Below are 19,457 nucleotides of genomic sequence, written 5' to 3'. Positions count from 1 at the left end.
TCCACTTCTCTTCTTTCTTGATCTCTTTCATTATTTAATTTGTTTCCCTTTAATTTTCGTAGCATTCATCCGGTAGCATCTTTCAAGTCAGACTTGGACAAGTTTTCAAGGGCTTACCAGATCTACCAAATCTAACTCGTACACGTGGTCAGATATTATATGAATTTAAAGGTGAAGGAGACATAAAACTCTTGCGTATTGAAGTGCTGGGGATCCCATCCCCAGTAGCGGTAAGGAAGTCCCCCCCAAAAAGATACATATATTGGCAGCGCTTGTATTACTTCTGTAACTTCACTTGTTTTCTGAGCAAAGGTGACCAAAATGGCACCTTATTAAAATCTTGCCTCGTACCTTAAAGTCCCCGATATCTGGGCATTTTTTCCTTTGTTATTTAGGGCAAATTCTAGTTTTCCTCTCCATCAAGGATAACTTGTACTACGCTACGCATCTGTGAAACACTACTACGTAATATCCTAAAGGCTTCAATTGGAAGGTTGAGTCTACTGCATTGCTCGTAGCAAAATCTGTCCCTCCCCCTTAGCTCGAAGGAAAACAAAGTAATGGACCAGCAGGTGCTCAGGTCTCACTTGAAGTATTCGATTCTCGAGAGTCTCAGTTTGCCTTGGAAGCACGCATCGTTGCCATTCAACCGAGAGGTCAATCCGCATAGGGACTCATAGGTCTCCTCCAGGACCAAGCGCTTATCGGGCAATTCGCATCGTTGCTGGAGGCTTCGGACGATGCGGCACACCTCGGTTCGGAGCAAAAAGTTGAACGTGTTCGGATACGGAATGGTGCTCAATTGGTAGCGGTTAATTTGGGTCTCGCAAGCCGCAAAGCATCGCTTCCGGCTCGCTCCATCCTGAATGGTATCCAAAATACCCAACTTATTCAGAAGCTTCGTGACGCAAGTGATCCCCCGACCTTCACACGGAGGATGAGTTTCCACGTTGAATCCGATAGCGTGGAAGTTCGGAGTACAATTGCACTGACTCGGGATCTCCTGAAATTGGAACCATGTCCTGCTCAATAAGACGACCCGTCGTGTCGAACGTTTCCGCTCCCTTGATTGTTCCAGTTATTTTCAGCTATTGCTATTGTTGTTGTTGTTGCTGTTGTTGTTGTTCCGCCATGAAGATTTCTATTGTTAGCTCTCACCTCCAGAACTGCTTCGTAGAGGCAATTAGACATCGAGTAGCGACCTCCTTCTGATCGTTTCTCGGGATTCAGCGTGTCCTTTGAAGTCGTAAGGCCAGTGCTCCAGATTGATCTCGGACTGGAAATAGCATCCCCTATCTTCTGGTTTGAATCTAATCTTGGCCATGTTGGTGGTGGACTCCAGGATTGGCGTGAGAGCGATTTGCGTAAACGTTCCAGAGCCACATTGAAGCCTTGTTGCTGGATCACAAGGAATGTCCAATGATGATGCAAGGCCAGAACGAAGCCATTCGATGGGCTGGAAAAAGACCAGAATAGAAATGAAGAGGTGCGTAAGTACGTTCGTACGTACTGTACATCCACTGTCACCAGATCAATCAATCAATCATGATGGGCTTTATCTCAACGCGAAAACGACATCGTGTCAATTGAGGGAGGACATATAAAATGGATTCCAGCCAGATTTTAGACGGAAGGATGAAGAACAGAGAATTCATTCAATATTGAATCTCCATGGTGAACCACTTTTTGCTTGGATTTTAGACATACCCTCTCCTCCCTCCACTTGTGAAGAAAAAAGAATCATTGGTTGGCATGTTCATTCTGCTATTTCATGGATGTTGGTTATGTGAAGGCTTCAACAATTCAGCTGGACGTTATTATGATCCAGGCCTCACTAGAATATTTAAAGCGTTTTCATTAAACGTTACTTCTAACATTATTAGGAACTGTGCACGAGACATCCGAGATTTTGTTTATTAAGGGCCTCTGAGTTGTCCTGGAATTGCAAGAATGTCTATTTTCTAATTATTATTTTGCCATTATTGCATGGCAAAAAAGTGCCCCATATGGCTCGATGCAAAAATCTGTCATATTTGCAAAACTACTCGTCAGAAAAGACACAATTTTTTGTACACATATATAAATGAATAATTTATGGCTCAACTTGTCAAGTCCTAGTGTTCTTTTTGAAATCAATTTATGAGATAGATACGTGATTGAGTTATGAAACGCCCTGTTTGGTGTATCTCACATAAATGAAGCCATGATGTCCAATTTTGGCGCCGCACTTCATAATTTCACAACGTTCATATAAGCCTGCATCACTGGGTTCTTTTGCTGGTTAGCGTGGTCGGTTGTTTGTTTGATTGCTTTGTCGGAGGGAGAAGAAGCTTTTCAGCGGGTGCTCAGAGGGAAACTTATTTTGGGTCAGACAAGTGAGTTGAGTTCCCGGAATATTCTCGGGTTCCAAAATCATGCTTGTTGAGAGCACACATACAAAAAAGGCCGGTTCGTTGGCTCAGTCAACACGATATCAAATTTCCACAGTTTGGTCTCTTAAAGGCTTTCGTGTCAGTCCCATCATGCACTCAAAGACTGCGTAGCGCAACAGGGATAAGAAGCTGGAACCGATTCATGTTGCCTGAAAATTCCTCGGAGGCAACTTGGATTGGAATTAAAGTTTGAACTTTCCGCCACATCAAGCCTGTCAAATAAGATGGCATTTCCACACTTGAGACCTGAAAAACTTGCCGCCACTGACAGAACTTTCTACTTCCAGCAACACTCAAGGGCCTACTAAACCTGGGACGAATAGATTTCAGATTTGACTCTTTAAAAAGGGGCAAACCGTGACTTGAGATAATTTCTTTCATTCATTCTGTCTGTCAATGTTTGATTATGGTTGTCGCGCAAACACATTTGAGGCCAGCCAAGAGCATCGCAACGGAGAGGAGTGATACCTGAGTGATCATTGAGTGTCACTAGCTTATGTTCCTAGGGTTATTCGTCGTTTCGATGTTATCGATGGAAGATAAATACTTTTCATGTTATCGCAACGAAAAGTGAATCTTAATGCCCTTTAGAAGGGCTACCAAGAAAAGGGGACCAAATCATTGTTGGCTCTATGTAGTGTCCTTGGCTGAGCGTAGAAAGGAGTTTAAAAATATTCATCGTACCAAATGTTTTAGTAACATCATCATTCAAAGTGCTTCTAATGACCTCGTAGTGTTTGGCCAAGGTGGACCTATTCCTGACCGAGTCTTGATGATTTGACCTCACACTATCAGTTGATTGGTTCTCACAGTTTTCTTCTAGGTCATCCAGCCTCTGTTCGACTCCTCCTGATGCTTCAAACAATTTCTTGGTTCTATAGAGACCATCGTCCGAGTGCAGTTGAAGGATCTGGAGATGTCAGTCGGGTGAAGCCGATACGCCGGTGATACTCTACAATACTCAAAAAAGTACTCAAAAAAAATACTCAAAATGCCAAGACTTTTAGTTGCACAAGGACCGGCTTTTGTGATAAAATATATCATTAAAAGTGGCCATGATTAATTCATTAATCCACTGAGAACTGTCAGAGAATAGTATTTTTTTAAAAATGTAATTAATTGACATTTTGAGTATCCTTGAAATTTAAAAAAAAACCATTGGTTTGTTTGTCGCTAAGATCTTACCCTTCAAATTTATTCTACATTCAAATTTGACCATAAAATGCTCCGGTTATTGCTAAAACAATTGCGAAGAAATACATACTGTTGCGCCTTTACAAGGTCCTAAATATGATATGAAAAATATTTTTGCTCTTTTCTTTAGCATGCAAGAAAAGCTAAACAAAGTTTATCATATCACTTAAACCTCCTGAAATAAACATTTCACAACTATAATGTCATATTTGTCTACCACGAGTTCAATAATAATGCTGGCCTTGCGCTTTGATAAATTTTTATCAAACGTTCGATTGAAAACATTTTTGGTACGTAGATAATAATCATTGGCAAAAAGTGACATGTTTGAAAACTGAATTGCAGATGCGGTTCTATAATATTCCAACGACTTGTTTGGCAAGCGTAGCTTTTCTTGTTTTAAAAAAAACTGCTCGGCAATTTTACATCTTGAATAAATTTAGTGCAAACAATTACTATCTTTAAGTTGTCAAGAAATATTTACCAAAATGAAAGAATATCACTGATTTTTTACCATCGAAGAAATACATGATTTGTCTTTGGCAATAGCTTGGAATAGAGATAGGTCATTTTTCGATCTATTTTATTTGGCAAAGCACAACTTGCACAACTTTCAAGAAGAAAGAACTAAGCTAAATACATTTTAACGAAATTGATATGAAAATCACAATTTTTGTTCCGAAGTGTTTTCTAAAGCTTTGATATAACGCAACGATATGATAGAGCTACTCTGTAGGCAGTTAAAATGTTTGGCTCGAAGCCGTAACTGAAACTCGATCACTCACGATAACCGCCAAACGTATGCCCACAAGAGTCTAGCATTGATTATAGCGCTGAAATGTAATCGTGAAATGACGAATTTTTCGAGTTTTAAATCCATCCTACACACAATGTTTCATTGTATTCCTCGCACTCAAGAATATTTTTTGTAGCATTGGGTTTTTATATGAATAGCTTTCATTTACCCGCTTCTAATTGGCTTCCATTTGAATGATTCAGACATTAAAAAACATAGCAATCTAAGTCAAAATTGTTTCAGCGATTCTACCATACATGAACCATGTGCCATATCGTAGAAGTTTTCTTATAGAAAATAGAACTTCACATGATAGCCAGATGATGATCCTCATGTCACTACCTAATGACAATTTGAGAGAATGCTTCTCCCTCAATGTCTAAAGAAACATTGGGCTCGTGTCAAATGCCGTGTTGTGAAAGTTCGTCAATGCCAAAGGTGAACATTTATCCCAACGCCTTCGCGTTTCGGCTTAAAAGTCCAGGATGCTAGAGCATTTTAACAACATTGATCCTAACATGTGCGTCCGTCGGTTATTCTTTGTTCCGTCACTTGATGCTCAATTTGTCCTCGACGTTTAAGTGGCCTTATCATAAGACAATAGTGAGCATGGTGGTCAAAGTGGAACAGGTTAGTCCTGAGCTGCCAAACCAGGTCAATGGAGCGTGGCTTTTTTTCTTTTTCTTATCTTGCCCAACTAATTGTTGGTATCGCATCAATGTCTATGATTAGCGTGATAGCTATTCATTCAAACCTGGGGATTGCATAAAGTAATGTCCACCATCTGCTTATCGATCGACTCAAGTGTCCAATTTCACCATGTGGAAAATCCCCATCGGAATGTCAATAACCAAAGACCCTTTGACTAAGACCAGTGGCCTCTCGGTTGCTCCTCAGTGTGCGGTGTGCAGGCCCAAGCTCGGTAACCGATGCCACGGAGGAGGCATCTGATTAGCATCTGTTTGAACCTTTTCATCCATGCGTCTTTTCCCTTTGAGAGCCTGTTTTTCTTCTCGCGTTTCTCACTCGCTTTGGGATGGTGACATCAAACAACCACCCACCATCCGTGCACTCAAATAAAGAGTTAGTTTTCGATGGCGCCAATGGTTTGGAAGGATGAGTGGTTTTTTTTCAGCCTCTCTCTCACTCTCTTTCTTTCTCTCTTGCACGCGCTCAAAAAGGCTCCATCCATCCATCCATCGGATGCATCGCATGTCTTGGGCACAAAAGACTCATTTGAAAGCATTCAAAACAGACATGCACACTGTTGGGAACAGAAAAGGGACCCATACCCTCGAAATGTGGTATCAACCTCAAAAACAGGACTGTTCTTTTACTGTTCTACATGCACTTTAAATTGCAGTGAAAGGGTCTGGGCTAAATCTTGACAAAGATGGAACACGGGTTAATCAGGTCCATTGCCGTTGTTAGGTACGAGTACGTAGGTCTGGATCACTTGTGGAGCAATGGGAACGAGCGGTTGGCCCCTTTTTTCCCGCGTGTTCCATTTAGAGGTGTATATAGCTAACGTTATTAATGAGTCTCTATTCAGAGGAGGGACAAAAAATAGATGATCACCGTGTTCCTGGAACAAGGTCCTTCCACACATGTGTACCATACTTATCCGCACTAAGGAGTCCTAAAGGTCCTGGAGTTCTTGGATGATATCATGGTTGAACTTGATCCCTCGCTTTCGGCCCAGGCAATTGCGAAGCAAATATTGTCCTTGTCAACTGAACCACTGAAGAGCTAAAACTGATCCGGAAAAAGACCTGTGTGAGCATCTCTGCTCCAAAGCGTTGAGCAAGGGACTCTACTACTTCGTTGCACGTACGTGTGTGTACCTTTCCTCCTCCTCCTCCTCCTCCTTCGTCACCACCAACAGCATCGTCATGATGGAAAACGAAGTGAAGAGAAGGTGAATAAGTGAATGGAACGGCTCCATAATCCGAGTCTGTTCTGAATGGTTGAAACCCCACAAATCTCACCGCCAATCTGGGATTGGGTTCTTTTCACTCACACCCAATGGCGGCTTATACGCGTTTATATTTCCCAGACACGCATTGCACTGACGATAATGTCCGTAAAGAAAAAGATTTTGGTTTTAACCAATTTATAACCTGTTCCCAATGGTCATTGTTGCATCATCGGAAGATATCTTTGATTGAATCTGCATGTTCTTATCTTTCATTTATTGCAACTCTTGGCCATGTTATTGGTTAACTGTTAATGTGTATCATTGCATCAAATGCTTAAAATCAGATGTATGATAATAGAAAAAATTAATGAAGGTAAAATGATTAAAATATTAGAATAGATGCTAAAATTGTGATATTGCCCATGAGTTGACTTGATTTGATTTGTAGCCAGCAAAGGAAATGAAATGGCTGACTTCAAAGGTGTGGGTTACATTTGTCCCTAGAATATTTGTTATCAAAGATTAAACAGCTTTATTGCACTCTCTTCACTTTTCGTCCGCATATTTTCAGGAGATGTTAAGCAGAGAAGCTCTAAGATAACAAATAAATTCGTACGTTGTATTTATGGCCTTCCCTGAAACTCATTCTTTGCTTTGACATTAGAGATAAAATAACAACTCCCACATTTAAGCATAAAGGCAAATGTACATTCTTTGATTAGTTCATTCATACTTGGTTATTTCATGAAAATAACCATAATTGATATTGCAATAATTTGGTACACAATGCGCCCAAATTTGCCGCTCTAAGGCATTCTTGAACAAAATAATAGTCCGGGATTGTTAATAAAAAACGATTCAGCTAACTCAATTGATTTATACTTGCAACAGATCTTCCCAAAGTTCTTTGCAATTTCTCAATCTTACTATGGTCCTAGATTGGGAAGCGTGTTCTAAATGAACCTGGACTATTAGTGCTTATAGAGGATTTTTATTGCATTATAGGTATCTTTGAATTTATCAATGAACAGAGAAAAAAAAAGAAAGAAAAGTAGCACCATTCAAAGGCTGTGGTGGGATACCATGGATCATTGGAGTGAGGGGGCACTTGTGTTGTGTTGCCTTCACTTGGACTGTCTTACACCCGGATTATACATAACTGGTCCCACATTTCATTGATTGATCTTTATAAACGGATTTTTATATATTAAATATTTGAGTGAAAATAGTCGCAATTTTCATTTCAACATTCCTTATTGTTATGTTTTTTTTTAGCCCATTCTTCACGATTTTAGGACATCTTTTAGGGTGATCAAGCAGAAACCCTTTTTTGGGGTACTAATGTACGTGTGCTCAATTCACGCTGATTCCATCGCTTCGCCTTCTGAGACAAACTTAGACAGTTTAACTTTGGCAGGATGTCACTGTCTTTCGTCAAGATGAGTTGCTTTAAATCAATATAAGTGCAATCAAACATGGGGAAAACCACATTATGGTATAAAACTCAATAAGGTATTCAAATAAAAAATTGTGAAATGTCCTAACTGAATGCGCAGAAAATATGAAGGTCACATCGACTTCATTGAACCTCATGGATGGTTGTTCCTGCTGACAATCGCCTGTGTCGCGTCGCCAACAATGTGACATTCCCCACACAACACGATCATTCATTTCGTGGGATAAATCTGTCGAAGTTGCTCGATATAGTTTTTAAACCCCTCTTTATGTATTGCGCCAGTGGTCCATAATGTGGGTTTTGATCTTTTTTTTCATCACTCGAGATCCCCAAAAGTACATTAAAGGATAATCTTCCGATGGTGACTTTGATTGATGGATAATGACACTTGTCCACCTTCAGGAAGGCCTGACCTTCTTTCGAGAAGCCCCACAAGTCTGTGAGCTTTGCAACATACTTTAACTTTAGTGTACATACTTTGGGGTAGTACCAATTCCGTCCATCTCTTTGACTACACAATATGATTTCCACTTCAATACAGTAGGTGTCTCTCTCGAAGGCATGTAGAATTTGTCTGACCGTGCCTCGCCATGTTCCCGTCCCAGGCCTTTTTCTATGCGTCGTTTTCAAATGGTCCAAATGGACAATGTGAACAAAACGCTCTCTTAAAAGGAATGAGGGCCAGATGTGACTCGGATTCCCGAACGATTGCTCAGGGTCAAAGTGGATTATTTCGACGAATTATTAGATCCCAAATGATGTTCGTAAAGTAGGTACCTTCTCAAGTCGGCGTAATCGTAGATCTCGGCGTCGACCATGAAGGTCATCCCATTGTTGACTCCATTCTTGACACCAGGGGGCGCTTTAATTTTCCTTTGAATGGCTTCGTTTCGTTCGGGGATCATATTGGCCACATCAAACGTTTGAGGAAAGATCTTGGCACATATCCCGTGGTCTGTGCCCGCATATGTTCCAATGGAGGCCACGTGCTCAATCCCTGTAGTATGAAGACACAATGAATGGTTGAAATCGATACAGTGCAAGATGAAAAGTAAGATGAGGTGACAGAGCCACATAACTGACAGCACCAGTAATTGGTCGGTAAATCAATTAATCTCAATTGGCATTATTGGGTTAGGTGAATAAATTTGTGATTGATACCACATAACACACTGCCTCAATATTATATATATACATTATAATGTTCAAGCAGGAATATCCAACAATTGGGACACTCAAAATCAGATGGCAGGCCGAGCGAGATAGCTGACATCTGCCTTCGTAGCAAACAAAACAAAACAAAACTGCCTCAATATTTTTACGTGTTCTCTCGAAACCTTTGTAATAATACGTTTTCAAAATAAATCGTTGCAATACAAAATAATTGCGAAATTTGAAAAAAAACAACTTGTACAATTGAAATGAGGAAAGCCATTGTTCAGCATTCTCTCCTTGACTTGGCACTCAAAATAGATTTTTATTTGGTTTTTATGAGTCCTATGGCCTTTCTCAAGTTGGTTCGTCGATTTTTAACACTACTTAACCTATCAATACACAAGTCAAGCACTCAGTACTAACGAAATGCTTCAAAACCGTTCAAATAGGGCTTACATGATCAAAAGAGAAATGAGCTCCATTTCGTATTAGAAAAAAGGCTCTGCTTGGGCTGGAATCTAAATACGGCATGTTCGTCTCTTTCATCCACATGTTTGGCCTTCATTGACTGCGTGCATAGAATATTTGATCTAAAGTACACAAACGGGCATTGGAACCCTCACAAAGGATCGCGCAGTATGTACTACGTACGTATGTGCAGATGAAAGGAATTTTTCCCGATATTATCAAATCCCATATTGCAGAGAGGTTTACCTTGGAACTCTGCGTAGGGGATCATGGCGCCGATTTGCCATTGAACCGACAAGCGATTTACCAACTGGTTCACAGAAAACATTTTCTGACTTTGAACGTATTCCACCACAGATTGGTTCAGTTTGAGTACATCTGGAATTAAAGGGCTCCCAAACAAAACGCGGTTGAAATTCTAAGGTATTGTTGTCTTTTCAGTGGTGGAAAAGAAGAGATACCTCGTATATCTTCTTTCAGATAATCTACCCCAAGAGTTTGAGGTGATGAGGTGAGCTATTTCAGGCCTATGCCTACTTACTTGCCTTGGCCGAAAGTATAATTACAACCAAACAAAAGACGATCACTCGGAAGTAAATCCGCCCTACTTTGAAGGTATTCCTTGGCCATGCTCTTGTATTGTGGCCTTTGAAGGACGGCGTGAGCTCTCCTTTTATCGAGGTCGGTTCGGATTTTTTCCGTGCCAATAATGAATTCCTCGGCAAACTTAAAGGCCAGATCCACATCATTGAGGATTCCAATCGAGGAAAGAAAGGACTTTTGGAATTGATTCACGTTACAGATCGTGACAGCAGGGAAATCCACCTAAGGCCAGAATATCAATTTATCTAGAGTTGAACCACATACATAAGTGGATCCTATCTGACACGAGGACCAAGAAAGACCTGCGAGAGTGGGGCGGTGGTGGTTTCAATGGTGGTTGACACCTTATGATCGTCAAAGTTGTGAACAAACCACCGCAGATAATAGGCAGCCACGCCCAACGACGAGACAATCATTAGCAACCAGAACACCCGACGCCAAGACGACAAGCTGGGATTACCTGGAACATGAAAGGATCAATCAAACTCCAGGGAGACTCGATCAATTAACAGATAAGCAATCTGAACATTTATGCAAGAGCATAACATAAAGTAAGCATTTCTTCATGCCAGTTTTCATAGTTCCTGTAGGATCATTCTGCTTGCCTTAAATAACCCAAGGGAATAAATATGTCAAGGGTTCATTGGTTGTTCACTACTTTTTAATTGGACACATTCTGAAACACGGTAGACCTTAATGCCGTATCATAGTGGGACCAAGTCTAATGAATGGGTAGACCAGCTCCTATGCAGATATCAATCAAATCCATGAAGCACAGAAATCACGAATACGAATCTTCATGCTTTTAGGTCCGTGGAATACACTAAATATCCAGGCCAATGTCAATACGCACGGTGTACGTTTAATAATATACGTGTATATTGCGGTGGATATTTTCCTTTGTTTGACATACATTACTCGGGATAAAAAAGACTCTAGAAAGAATATTGTAAATACGTCCTAAAAAAATGTTACTAGATCCAAAACATGTTGAGCTAAAATGCAACATTTTGCCGGTCTTCTGGAACGCTACGTTCCCAGATATCTTTGCCTGATATTCCTTCTTGTAAAAGCTTTAGAGATCAACACGTATAACACGAGTAAATTCAGAATAAATGGATTTAATCAGCACGCTTACCTTTATCTGCAAATAGTCGGAAGGTCAACCTTTTTGCCCGAAGTACACCAGCTAGGGCTTTCAAGCTGAATAGAGGTACAAAAGTCAGGCCACAAATCAAAGGTGAACTTTAATGGCAACACTTATTCGGAGTGGTACCAATGCAGGGTCTCGCATCAAAAAGCTCATACCTCGGAATAGGTGCATGCAGGTTTCCTCGTGTGAAAAATCCACCTATGAAGTGTCTGTATTACATATATTTTGGGAAACGTCCAAACGCTACCGCCAAGGTAAGAGCCTCAAAAATTATGGGCCCCAGAGAGCTAATTCGTTACCATTTGAGCACTCTGGTGCAGTTTTGCCTTCTGAGAAATAATAACTACGTTAGACCTGATCCTCTCATATTGCCTTCATATTGGCCCACACTTTCTTGTTTTACACTAAAGAACGCTTCTGATGTGGCGAAAGTAGGCAGCTACGGTTGATTGAGGAAACATATCAAATACGTCATTTGGGTAAGAGTAGGTTTAGAAATGGTAGACAATTGTGTGAACTTATGGTCATCAGGATGCCCGTGGAAGGGTCGAGATTGAATGAATCAAGTTAATTAAACCCAAGACAACGATACTCACTCATGTAGCTCCATCCATGCAAGGAGGTGTGCGAGCAGAAATCGGCAAACATTGCCTGGAAATGAGACATGTTGACCCCGGGCACAAACATTAAGATGTTCTCCAATGATCACAAGATGCACCATTCAACGCCACCAAAGAAAGTGAGCACACCCACTTTGACATCCGCCTTGGCCGTACAGCAGGCACCATTCAACGCCACCAAAGAAAGTGAGCACACCCACTTTGAGAGCCAAGTCCCAAACTAAACGTTGGCCTTTCTCCCTCATAACTGTCCTTTGCTTCTCCTGAAGGAAGTTTATGCCCTGTAGTTCAAAGGCTGTCCATGATGATAATGGTGAATGTCAGAAGCCAAGCCACAACCAAGCAAAGACGAGGGTCCAAAATTGTCCCACTCCAACGTGTAATGAGGAGTGTGAAGAGTGGGATTTGTGTAAACAATTTGGTACTTGTCACCCAATCTGCGATGGTCCTCCACGGGTTGCTTTGAAGGCTGTAGGCTTCCTGAAGCCCAAAAGGCTAAATGGGTGCCGCGATTGTTAGTCATGAAGGCTGGCCGAGTGGATCCGGTTTCCAACCCCAAGGTAAGTCCACTAACAAGGAAGGGATTTATCGATCCCGTTTGCCATGTCAATCACTGACTGGAAGCTGAATAATTTTGACCCCAGAAGACAGTTACTTTGTAATGTTAACAAGAATAATGTAGATGTAGTAATGTTGAGAAATAATTTGACAAACCCCGCTTGCTGGCACTTCTACTTTCTAAAGCTTGAGAGAATAATGGGCCAAAGACCAAGCGAAGAGTAATATATAGAAGTATCAAAGAGCCTTTGTGTTGCAGATGTGGTACATAGGTTATTGTTAACAGAGCTACCTACGGTCAAACGTCTTCACGGGCATGTTGTGTCAAGCTCAAATCGAATGCAAGCTGTTCAGATTGATGGGAAGCCACCAATAGTTTTGAACAAGACATGAGATTCCAGTGGACGAGGTTTGGGCACGCACAATCATCAATTATTTGCTGTGTATTTCAACCTTGTCGTGTATGTGTTCATGAGTCAAGCGTAAACTAGGAAGTACAAACCAAAGAAGTGCATTTACGCATACAGTCGATAGTACCTACATACAGTAATAGTGTACATCATGGATTTAAATTGGATTCCTCAGAGCAAGCTCCCTAAAACTGACATTGGTGGTCTGGACCAACTAAATCTTCTTGCCACATTCATGGCATTGACAATCGTTGGGTTCGTTCAAGGACACGGACATGGTGGACACACCGGGTTTGGTGAGACGTTGTCCATCTGGATCGTAGCAATTGGTCAATTTGATGGTACGTTCTCGATAGGAGCTCTCCCGGCAACATTTGCATTCCTGTGGATCAAAATCGAATTTCAATGGTGGCCTTACAGATTACACTCTATTAACGCAGACCAGGTTAGTCTAGTTGTCTATTTGCCGGTGTAATGGCAGTTTTGGAGGGGAGCAAAATGCTCACGAAACTCAATCCGGGATATAAATTGCAAATAAATTCAAATATTTAGAGTTGAATCGAACGCTGTTTTTTTTGTCACCGTTTCAAAAAATGAACGGACTCTGCCAAGAAAATAAGGGTTGCATGAATAGTTGCAAACACCTTGCTCATGTAATAGTCTGAAGTGGTCATCAAATCCTTTACTACAAACTAGCTCGTAAGTAGATGATTTGGAGCTCAGCTCAACGAGGCACGTGTATGTATGCATGTATGCGGTGACTAACCTTGTGGAAACCCAGAGGATTCTTGGCACTGGGTTGGATGCTTGACGTACAAGCTCCTTCGCATTTGTTGACGATGATACTCTCCTCACAGGTTCGCATTAACATGTGGCTTTCACTGTCATATTCATCTGCGAAGCAATCGGAAATCATTGCCTCTCGAATAGCGACATTCCGAACAAATATATGTTGGTATGTCTGTAGCTTGCATACCTTTAGAAATGTGAATTTCCATCGGGAGAGTCTCGCAATTGCTGTCATACTTGTCCTGAGTTGCCTGGACAACAACCACCATCCATCCACACAGAAGGATCATCCTCGTCGCCACCATACGACGACGAGATCCGCCGAGTGAATCAGAGGTCATCTCGTTTCTCGGGGGGGTGAGGGTGGGGGGCTGATGAAAGCCTCGGGTCCTCCTAAGAATTAGAAAACGACCCCTTCGCCTGATCAACAAAAAAGATCAAGTTCGAAATTGCCTCTGTCACACATCTTCTTTGAAGACTAAGTCAAAATAAGCTCCGTGTGTGTTCATCAAAGGAAGAAAAAAAACACTCTTTGAATGAAGGCCAAAGACCGTTCCATGGATGGATCTTGAAAGGAACTGGACAAAATATGGGCATGCCATTGACTCGGAAACGACTAGATTAGCATATCCTTTGGGATAGATTTGCTTGGTTTACGAAAAAAAGGTGAGTCCCTTTGATCGAAAGAGCCTTTGAGTCGATTGTTGAATGCCAGTGTGTCTCCTTTGTTCACCCCGGTTTAGTAAGGAAATTCAAAGTCTGCATAGATCTACGAATATGGTGTACGTACAGGTATATGTGTGTGTGTCGCTTAAAATATATGCCCAGGAAGTACTGGTATGGAGAAATCTCTAGAGTCCATGTTTGGTCAGGAATTCTTGTGTTTGAAAAGGGCTTTGTTTTCGATTCTCCAGGGACCAGTGCCACCCCCCCCCACACACACACACACACTCATGTTTAGGCCAGGCTAGACTAGTGGTACTCTTGAAAGGGGTCTTGAATGGAATAATTGTTCAAATTGAGGGATCCCCTAATACAAGAAGTTGTAATGGAAAGACGCACTTACCTCTGCCAACCGACTCAGACCATTCTAGTCCATTAACTGAGTACTCGAGTGAGTCCAGGGTCCCATTTATTGACCCTTGCTTTAATGAACCGGACCCATGCGGCGAGAGCTTTTAGTTTCATAGATGATTCACGGGTTTATTCCCGGGAATCCCAAGGGAGGCATTTGACTCAGGTGATTCTTTGGAAGGACCCTCTTCGCCTCTCAACTCATCCTCTCATCGGCAATAAAACCTTTTGCCAGATCATGGAACTGGCTATTTTAATTCGAGTGCTTTCACTGAAACTCCCGGCACCCTGCACATCCTGATAGGAGATTTCCATTCTTGTTCCATTCCAAAGGCATTCATCGGAAGCAACCATCAGCCATCGTGCACTAGCAATACATAAGTAATTTTGAATTTGCCTTTCTCGGTGGCTGATGAATGCTTAACAAACGATTGCTCCTCGCCTTGACTTGCTTGACTATAAAACAAAGGCTAGGCCCGATTTCTTCCTCATACCAAGGAAACAAATGAAGGATTTCCACACTAGGGAAAAATGGACCCTGGCATGGTTAAAGTGAAAATTTTCACATTCATATACGTATTTACATTTTGTGACTTGACAGTATCTTAGTTCCTTATGTACCAGCTAGAAATATGAGGAATAACGAACCTTTTTTTTCATTCATTTCTAATCGCAATTTTGCACTTCTAAGCGCTTTGGCTGGCTTAATGGCCTTGAGAATTGTCTGGTCCCCAATCAGACACTTTAAGATGATGCCATTTGAAAAATATAAATCAAAGAGTCGGCTAAAACGTAAATGCATACAGCCACCTCATAAAGCGACTTGGATGAACAGAAACGTGCACACACAAACAAATGTCCTATCGATCATTCTCATTCAGTCCTCACTTTCCTACAAATACGTATAGTAAATCAAGACAGATGTCAAACGACTAAACTGTCCCAGATTTAAGACTGGAGGCGTACAACGAAAACACTTGAACCAATAAACGATACATTTCGTTATAGAGCGCGAGACGCTTGAAGTCTCGCGTATTCATTGGTCATCCGTGCTTGGATCAAGATGACTTGGAAATATCACCTGATGTTGCTTTGGGGAGCTCTCCATGTCGTTCAAGCCCACGAATTCGACTCAGAATTCGTTCAGGTAAGATGGTCATGACTTTTCTTAATGAACGCGCAGGAGAGCCTGGTTAAGGGCAAATAACAGTTTAACCAAGCAACGACCAAGATTTTCATCACTTACCTCTACCTACCTGTCTTTGTACTATCTGTAACTCAGCTCTTACATTTTTTCATGTGCATTGAACCAATTCTAGTCATACTCATTGTAATAGCACTTTGTAGTCAACTATTTTATTGCCTTTACCTTCTTGACATTTTTCTTGTTTTATCAACAAACCTTTGTATAATGTTTATACATCAGATTTTATTTTATAGTTATTTTTACGCCATGACATGACCAAGAGTTGCAATAAAAAATTATTATTATTAGATTATTATTAAAGAATCAATAGTACGAGTGCTCAAGGCCATTTTCCTAAACAAATGTCCTTCAAAAGTCCGTGTTTTGGCGTCGTCAGGTGGTGCAGTATCTGGAATTATTCTTGCAATGTGTAAAGCAAGGGTAGATCAAGAACCCTACTTTTCCTTACGTTATGATGATGCCAGACTAATGAGGTCCAGGAGAGCTGTTGCCATTTGACCCCCATAGAAAAACAGAAATCTCTAAAACCTTCAAATTCACGAGACGAGTAAAAAATTTCAAATGTGTTTCATCAAGGATGAAAACCGTCCTTTAGGTACGGTGTAATGGACTCCTGCTCATTTTGGTGCAATGAAATTGAAGCACACCATAAATCGCACCAACGTTAAAGGAAAGTGACTTGCTCCTCTTTAGTACTGATAATCTAACATCATTATATAATTGCAATTTCCTCATGATTCGTATCACGCTCTGAATTCATGCCCAATACCGATCGAAATCAGATGAATATCACTTAGATGCATTTATCATCCATCCCAAAGACGAAATGGGGAAAAATGCCCCAAATTTTCTAAGGCTAATGAAATATATTTTGCTTTTCCTGATATTTGGTAGATGCTTTCATAATAAGTTATTGCAAATTTTCAAGGCAGGATGTATACATTTGTTGGCCTCCAATGTCTAGTATTCTGTTTTAGTTATGTTCTGTTTGAGTGGTGGTCCAGCTGCTTTTTTGGACTTTGGAAAACTCACTCGTTTTTTAACACTTCTTTCTGCTACTTACTTTTTTGTGTATGGAAAACCAACAAAAGGAGTGATGTTGCCGCACTCCATTTATATTACACTGATTCTTTTGGCTCAGTTTCATCATGCAACTCATCCTGGCCAATAAAAGTTCTAAATGGAACGTGTATCAAAAATTGCGAAACAAAGAAGTTTCAAAATGAAACTTATTCAAAGTAGAAAAATGCTACTTTCGTTTAAACATCTAAGGGTTGCGTTCGAATAACTTTGCAGTTAGTAGTGGATATATCCAAAACAACTTCGCGCAATGAAGTTTTCAGCTCAACTTTCAAAATCACTCGCATTATGCAGCCCTAAAAAAGCAAAAAGTAGGATTGCAAAAAAATGTACCTTCAAGGTTTAGTTTGAATAAACCCCGTAGGAAAATTCATATCCTAATCTCAAAAGAAGCAAAAGCTGGTCAAAGTTATTGAATCTTTTTCCAGGACGTCTTTAGAGGAAAAGTCATGGGAGAGCTCATATCCTAATCTCAAAAGTAAAAAAAATGTTGGTCATACTTGTCTGACCTTATTTCTTTTTGTTATAATTTGCTCTCTCAAAACTCTTGCAGCACCGCCAAGATCGGTGTGTTCACACAAGCTTCTTTCAGTGTTTGACTGACGAGAGCGCATGTCATTTTGAAACCCGCCGTGTCCGAAAATATGGGCTATACTTAATTGAAAGTCTCTTTAACTTGATAGTACATCCCTGGGGAGATTAACGTGATCGTAAGCATACCGCATGGATCCCGATCCAGCCCAACGTCTTGGCCTTCACGACGAGCGGGATGTTCCAACACCAATGGATACGATTGCTTCTATTCCAGTACATCTTCTTGCGTTCCCGATCCAAATTCGTGCTCATATGGTTACTTCACCGATGCTTTCACCGAGGATATTGGCATTGAAGTGGCCAATGTCGTCAAACAACGTCTTGGCAAACAACCCCACGTCCTTATCTTGAAGGTCGCTAGGTACTCATTGGTTCTTGTTTGTGTGATGTCCGACCAAGTTCCAAGTTGTAGAGTGACCATTCCTTCGTTCGTTCTTTATTAATTCCTCAAAAGGAAGAAGCTGGATGTGAACCGCCCAATCTTCAACTCCTATAATGGCAAATATGACGAGGGCGCCCAAGGTTTTGCTCCTGCTCAAGCAGTCTATGACAAATACCACGGGCGTTTGGCCCAAATCAAATCCCAAATGATGGGACGAGGCATTCTCTTGGATATCCACGGCCAGGTAAATAATGAGCCTCTTTCGGGTTGTCCTTGGTCTTGGCCGGCGATGACTGGATCTGATCGATCTCTCATGTAGGCACACAAGCAAAACAGCACCGAGTTGGGCTATCTGTTCCGTTTGGATCAAATCGAGGATTTGATTAATGGCGTGGACAATCTTGAGACTCAAAGAAGACGTTGTGGTCTCTTGTCCTTATTGGATGAGACCAACGCTTCCGTGTGGGATATGTTGCTGGGTCCCAATAGCTTGGGCAAATATCTTGAAGATCAAGGATTCAAGGCTCTGCCAGGACCAAGCACCCTTCAAATGAGTGAGTCGATGCAGTTCAATGCCGTCATATTGTGTGTGCTGTATACCCGTATATACGTACAAGAGGAGTTAGTTCAATGCTCGACCAATTTGAATTGAATGTGTACTGCAGGTGCGGCAACGTTGAGCGGCTTGAATTATTTCAATGGGGGTCACACTGTGAAAGAGCACGGATCAAGATATTCCAACGGGAAGCAAATGGACGCCGTTCAAGCCGAAATCCCGGGCGAGATCCGGTGGAGCTCCTCGTTGAGGCCCACTTACGCTCAAGCGCTTGGCAATGCTTTTAGCGACTTTGTATTGCATTTCTATCCAAATATTCTAGTGTAAAGGGGGAAAGGGGAGGGGGGGGCTTCAGATCCTCGTATTCTGGCGGGAGGATGGGACCAAATAAACGACGCAGCATTTACTCGCAATTTCTCATCCTTGAGTCTGATTGGCATTCTTCGTCACTTTGAAAGAGTCTCTTGAGAATCTTCAAACAATCGGGGTAATCTGAGTCCCAGTCAACCTGCTTCGTCCCAGGAAATCAAAAGGACGACGACAGACAAGAGAACGACGAAGACAGAGAAGAATGCTCAGAACCACAACCATTCAAACCACGGAAATCAATTTCCTATCCGCCCAACTTTGGGATATAGTACTGTAAGTTGGGTGAGAGAGAGGAGGGAAGACTAGATGACTGGAAACCAAAAATGTCCGGAACTGGCAAATAAGTTGGGGTCGTTTTAGAGGAATTTCATGAAATAATAGGTAGGGATATAATTTATTTTGGTTTTTGATTTAAGATTGACATCTCACCGCTAATGATAGTGATTTTAAGGAAATGAACCTCCCAGTCCTAGGAAAAGTTTCCTTTTGACAATTGTCATATTTCTATTTGCAACTTTATTTCCTGCTTTTGACAGCTTTTCCTCTATTTTCTTATTGCCCTTTGTCCTTCCAACTTTTGTCGTCAGCTCGAACTGAACATAATGTAGCAGGTTACGACACACTAACTTTAGTATTCTGCAAA

General features: G+C 41.3%; 3 protein-coding genes across 3 annotated transcripts in view; 1 reads left to right on the top strand and 2 right to left on the bottom strand.

The window, feature by feature from the left end:
* Window positions 1–11,921, bottom strand: part of LOC131881651 (uncharacterized) — a 12,682-nt gene extending 761 nt beyond the window's left edge. The window contains exons 1-6 of the mRNA XM_059228577.1: window positions 11,772–11,921; window positions 10,325–10,482; window positions 9,666–10,244; window positions 8,574–8,793; window positions 1,159–1,456; window positions 588–1,003 (exon numbers count right to left, since the gene is read on the bottom strand). Coding sequence (XP_059084560.1) covers window positions 588–1,003; window positions 1,159–1,456; window positions 8,574–8,793; window positions 9,666–9,747 — 1,016 coding nt within the window. The 5' untranslated portion in view covers window positions 9,748–10,244; window positions 10,325–10,482; window positions 11,772–11,921. The remainder of the gene's footprint in view (window positions 1–587; window positions 1,004–1,158; window positions 1,457–8,573; window positions 8,794–9,665; window positions 10,245–10,324; window positions 10,483–11,771) is intronic.
* An 859-nt stretch (window positions 11,922–12,780) lies between these two features.
* Window positions 12,781–14,733, bottom strand: LOC131881655 (partner of bursicon-like). The gene is made up of 4 exons (XM_059228582.1): window positions 14,619–14,733; window positions 13,740–13,945; window positions 13,530–13,657; window positions 12,781–13,145 (listed from the first exon to the last, which is right to left on the bottom strand). The coding sequence occupies exons 2-4, from the start codon at window positions 13,891–13,893 to the stop codon at window positions 12,978–12,980; spliced, it is 450 nt and encodes a 149-aa protein (XP_059084565.1). The 5' UTR covers window positions 13,894–13,945; window positions 14,619–14,733; the 3' UTR covers window positions 12,781–12,977.
* A 795-nt stretch (window positions 14,734–15,528) lies between these two features.
* On the top strand, window positions 15,529–18,768 carry LOC131881653 (uncharacterized; the record flags this gene model as incomplete). Its single annotated transcript, XM_059228580.1, is given in 5 exon segments — window positions 15,529–15,773; window positions 17,597–17,868; window positions 17,962–18,133; window positions 18,209–18,443; window positions 18,555–18,768. Coding segments are annotated over 5 exon segments (977 nt in total), but the record flags the coding sequence as incomplete, so codon positions are not given.
* Between the last annotated feature and the right edge of the window lie 689 nt (window positions 18,769–19,457).

The sequence above is a fragment of the Tigriopus californicus genome, chromosome 6 (assembly GCF_007210705.1).
Source record: "Tigriopus californicus strain San Diego chromosome 6, Tcal_SD_v2.1, whole genome shotgun sequence".
Classification (NCBI taxonomy): Eukaryota; Metazoa; Arthropoda; class Copepoda; order Harpacticoida; family Harpacticidae; genus Tigriopus; species Tigriopus californicus.
The sequence above is the reverse complement of the archived record's forward strand: the minus strand, read 5'-3'. Positions and strand labels throughout refer to the sequence as shown.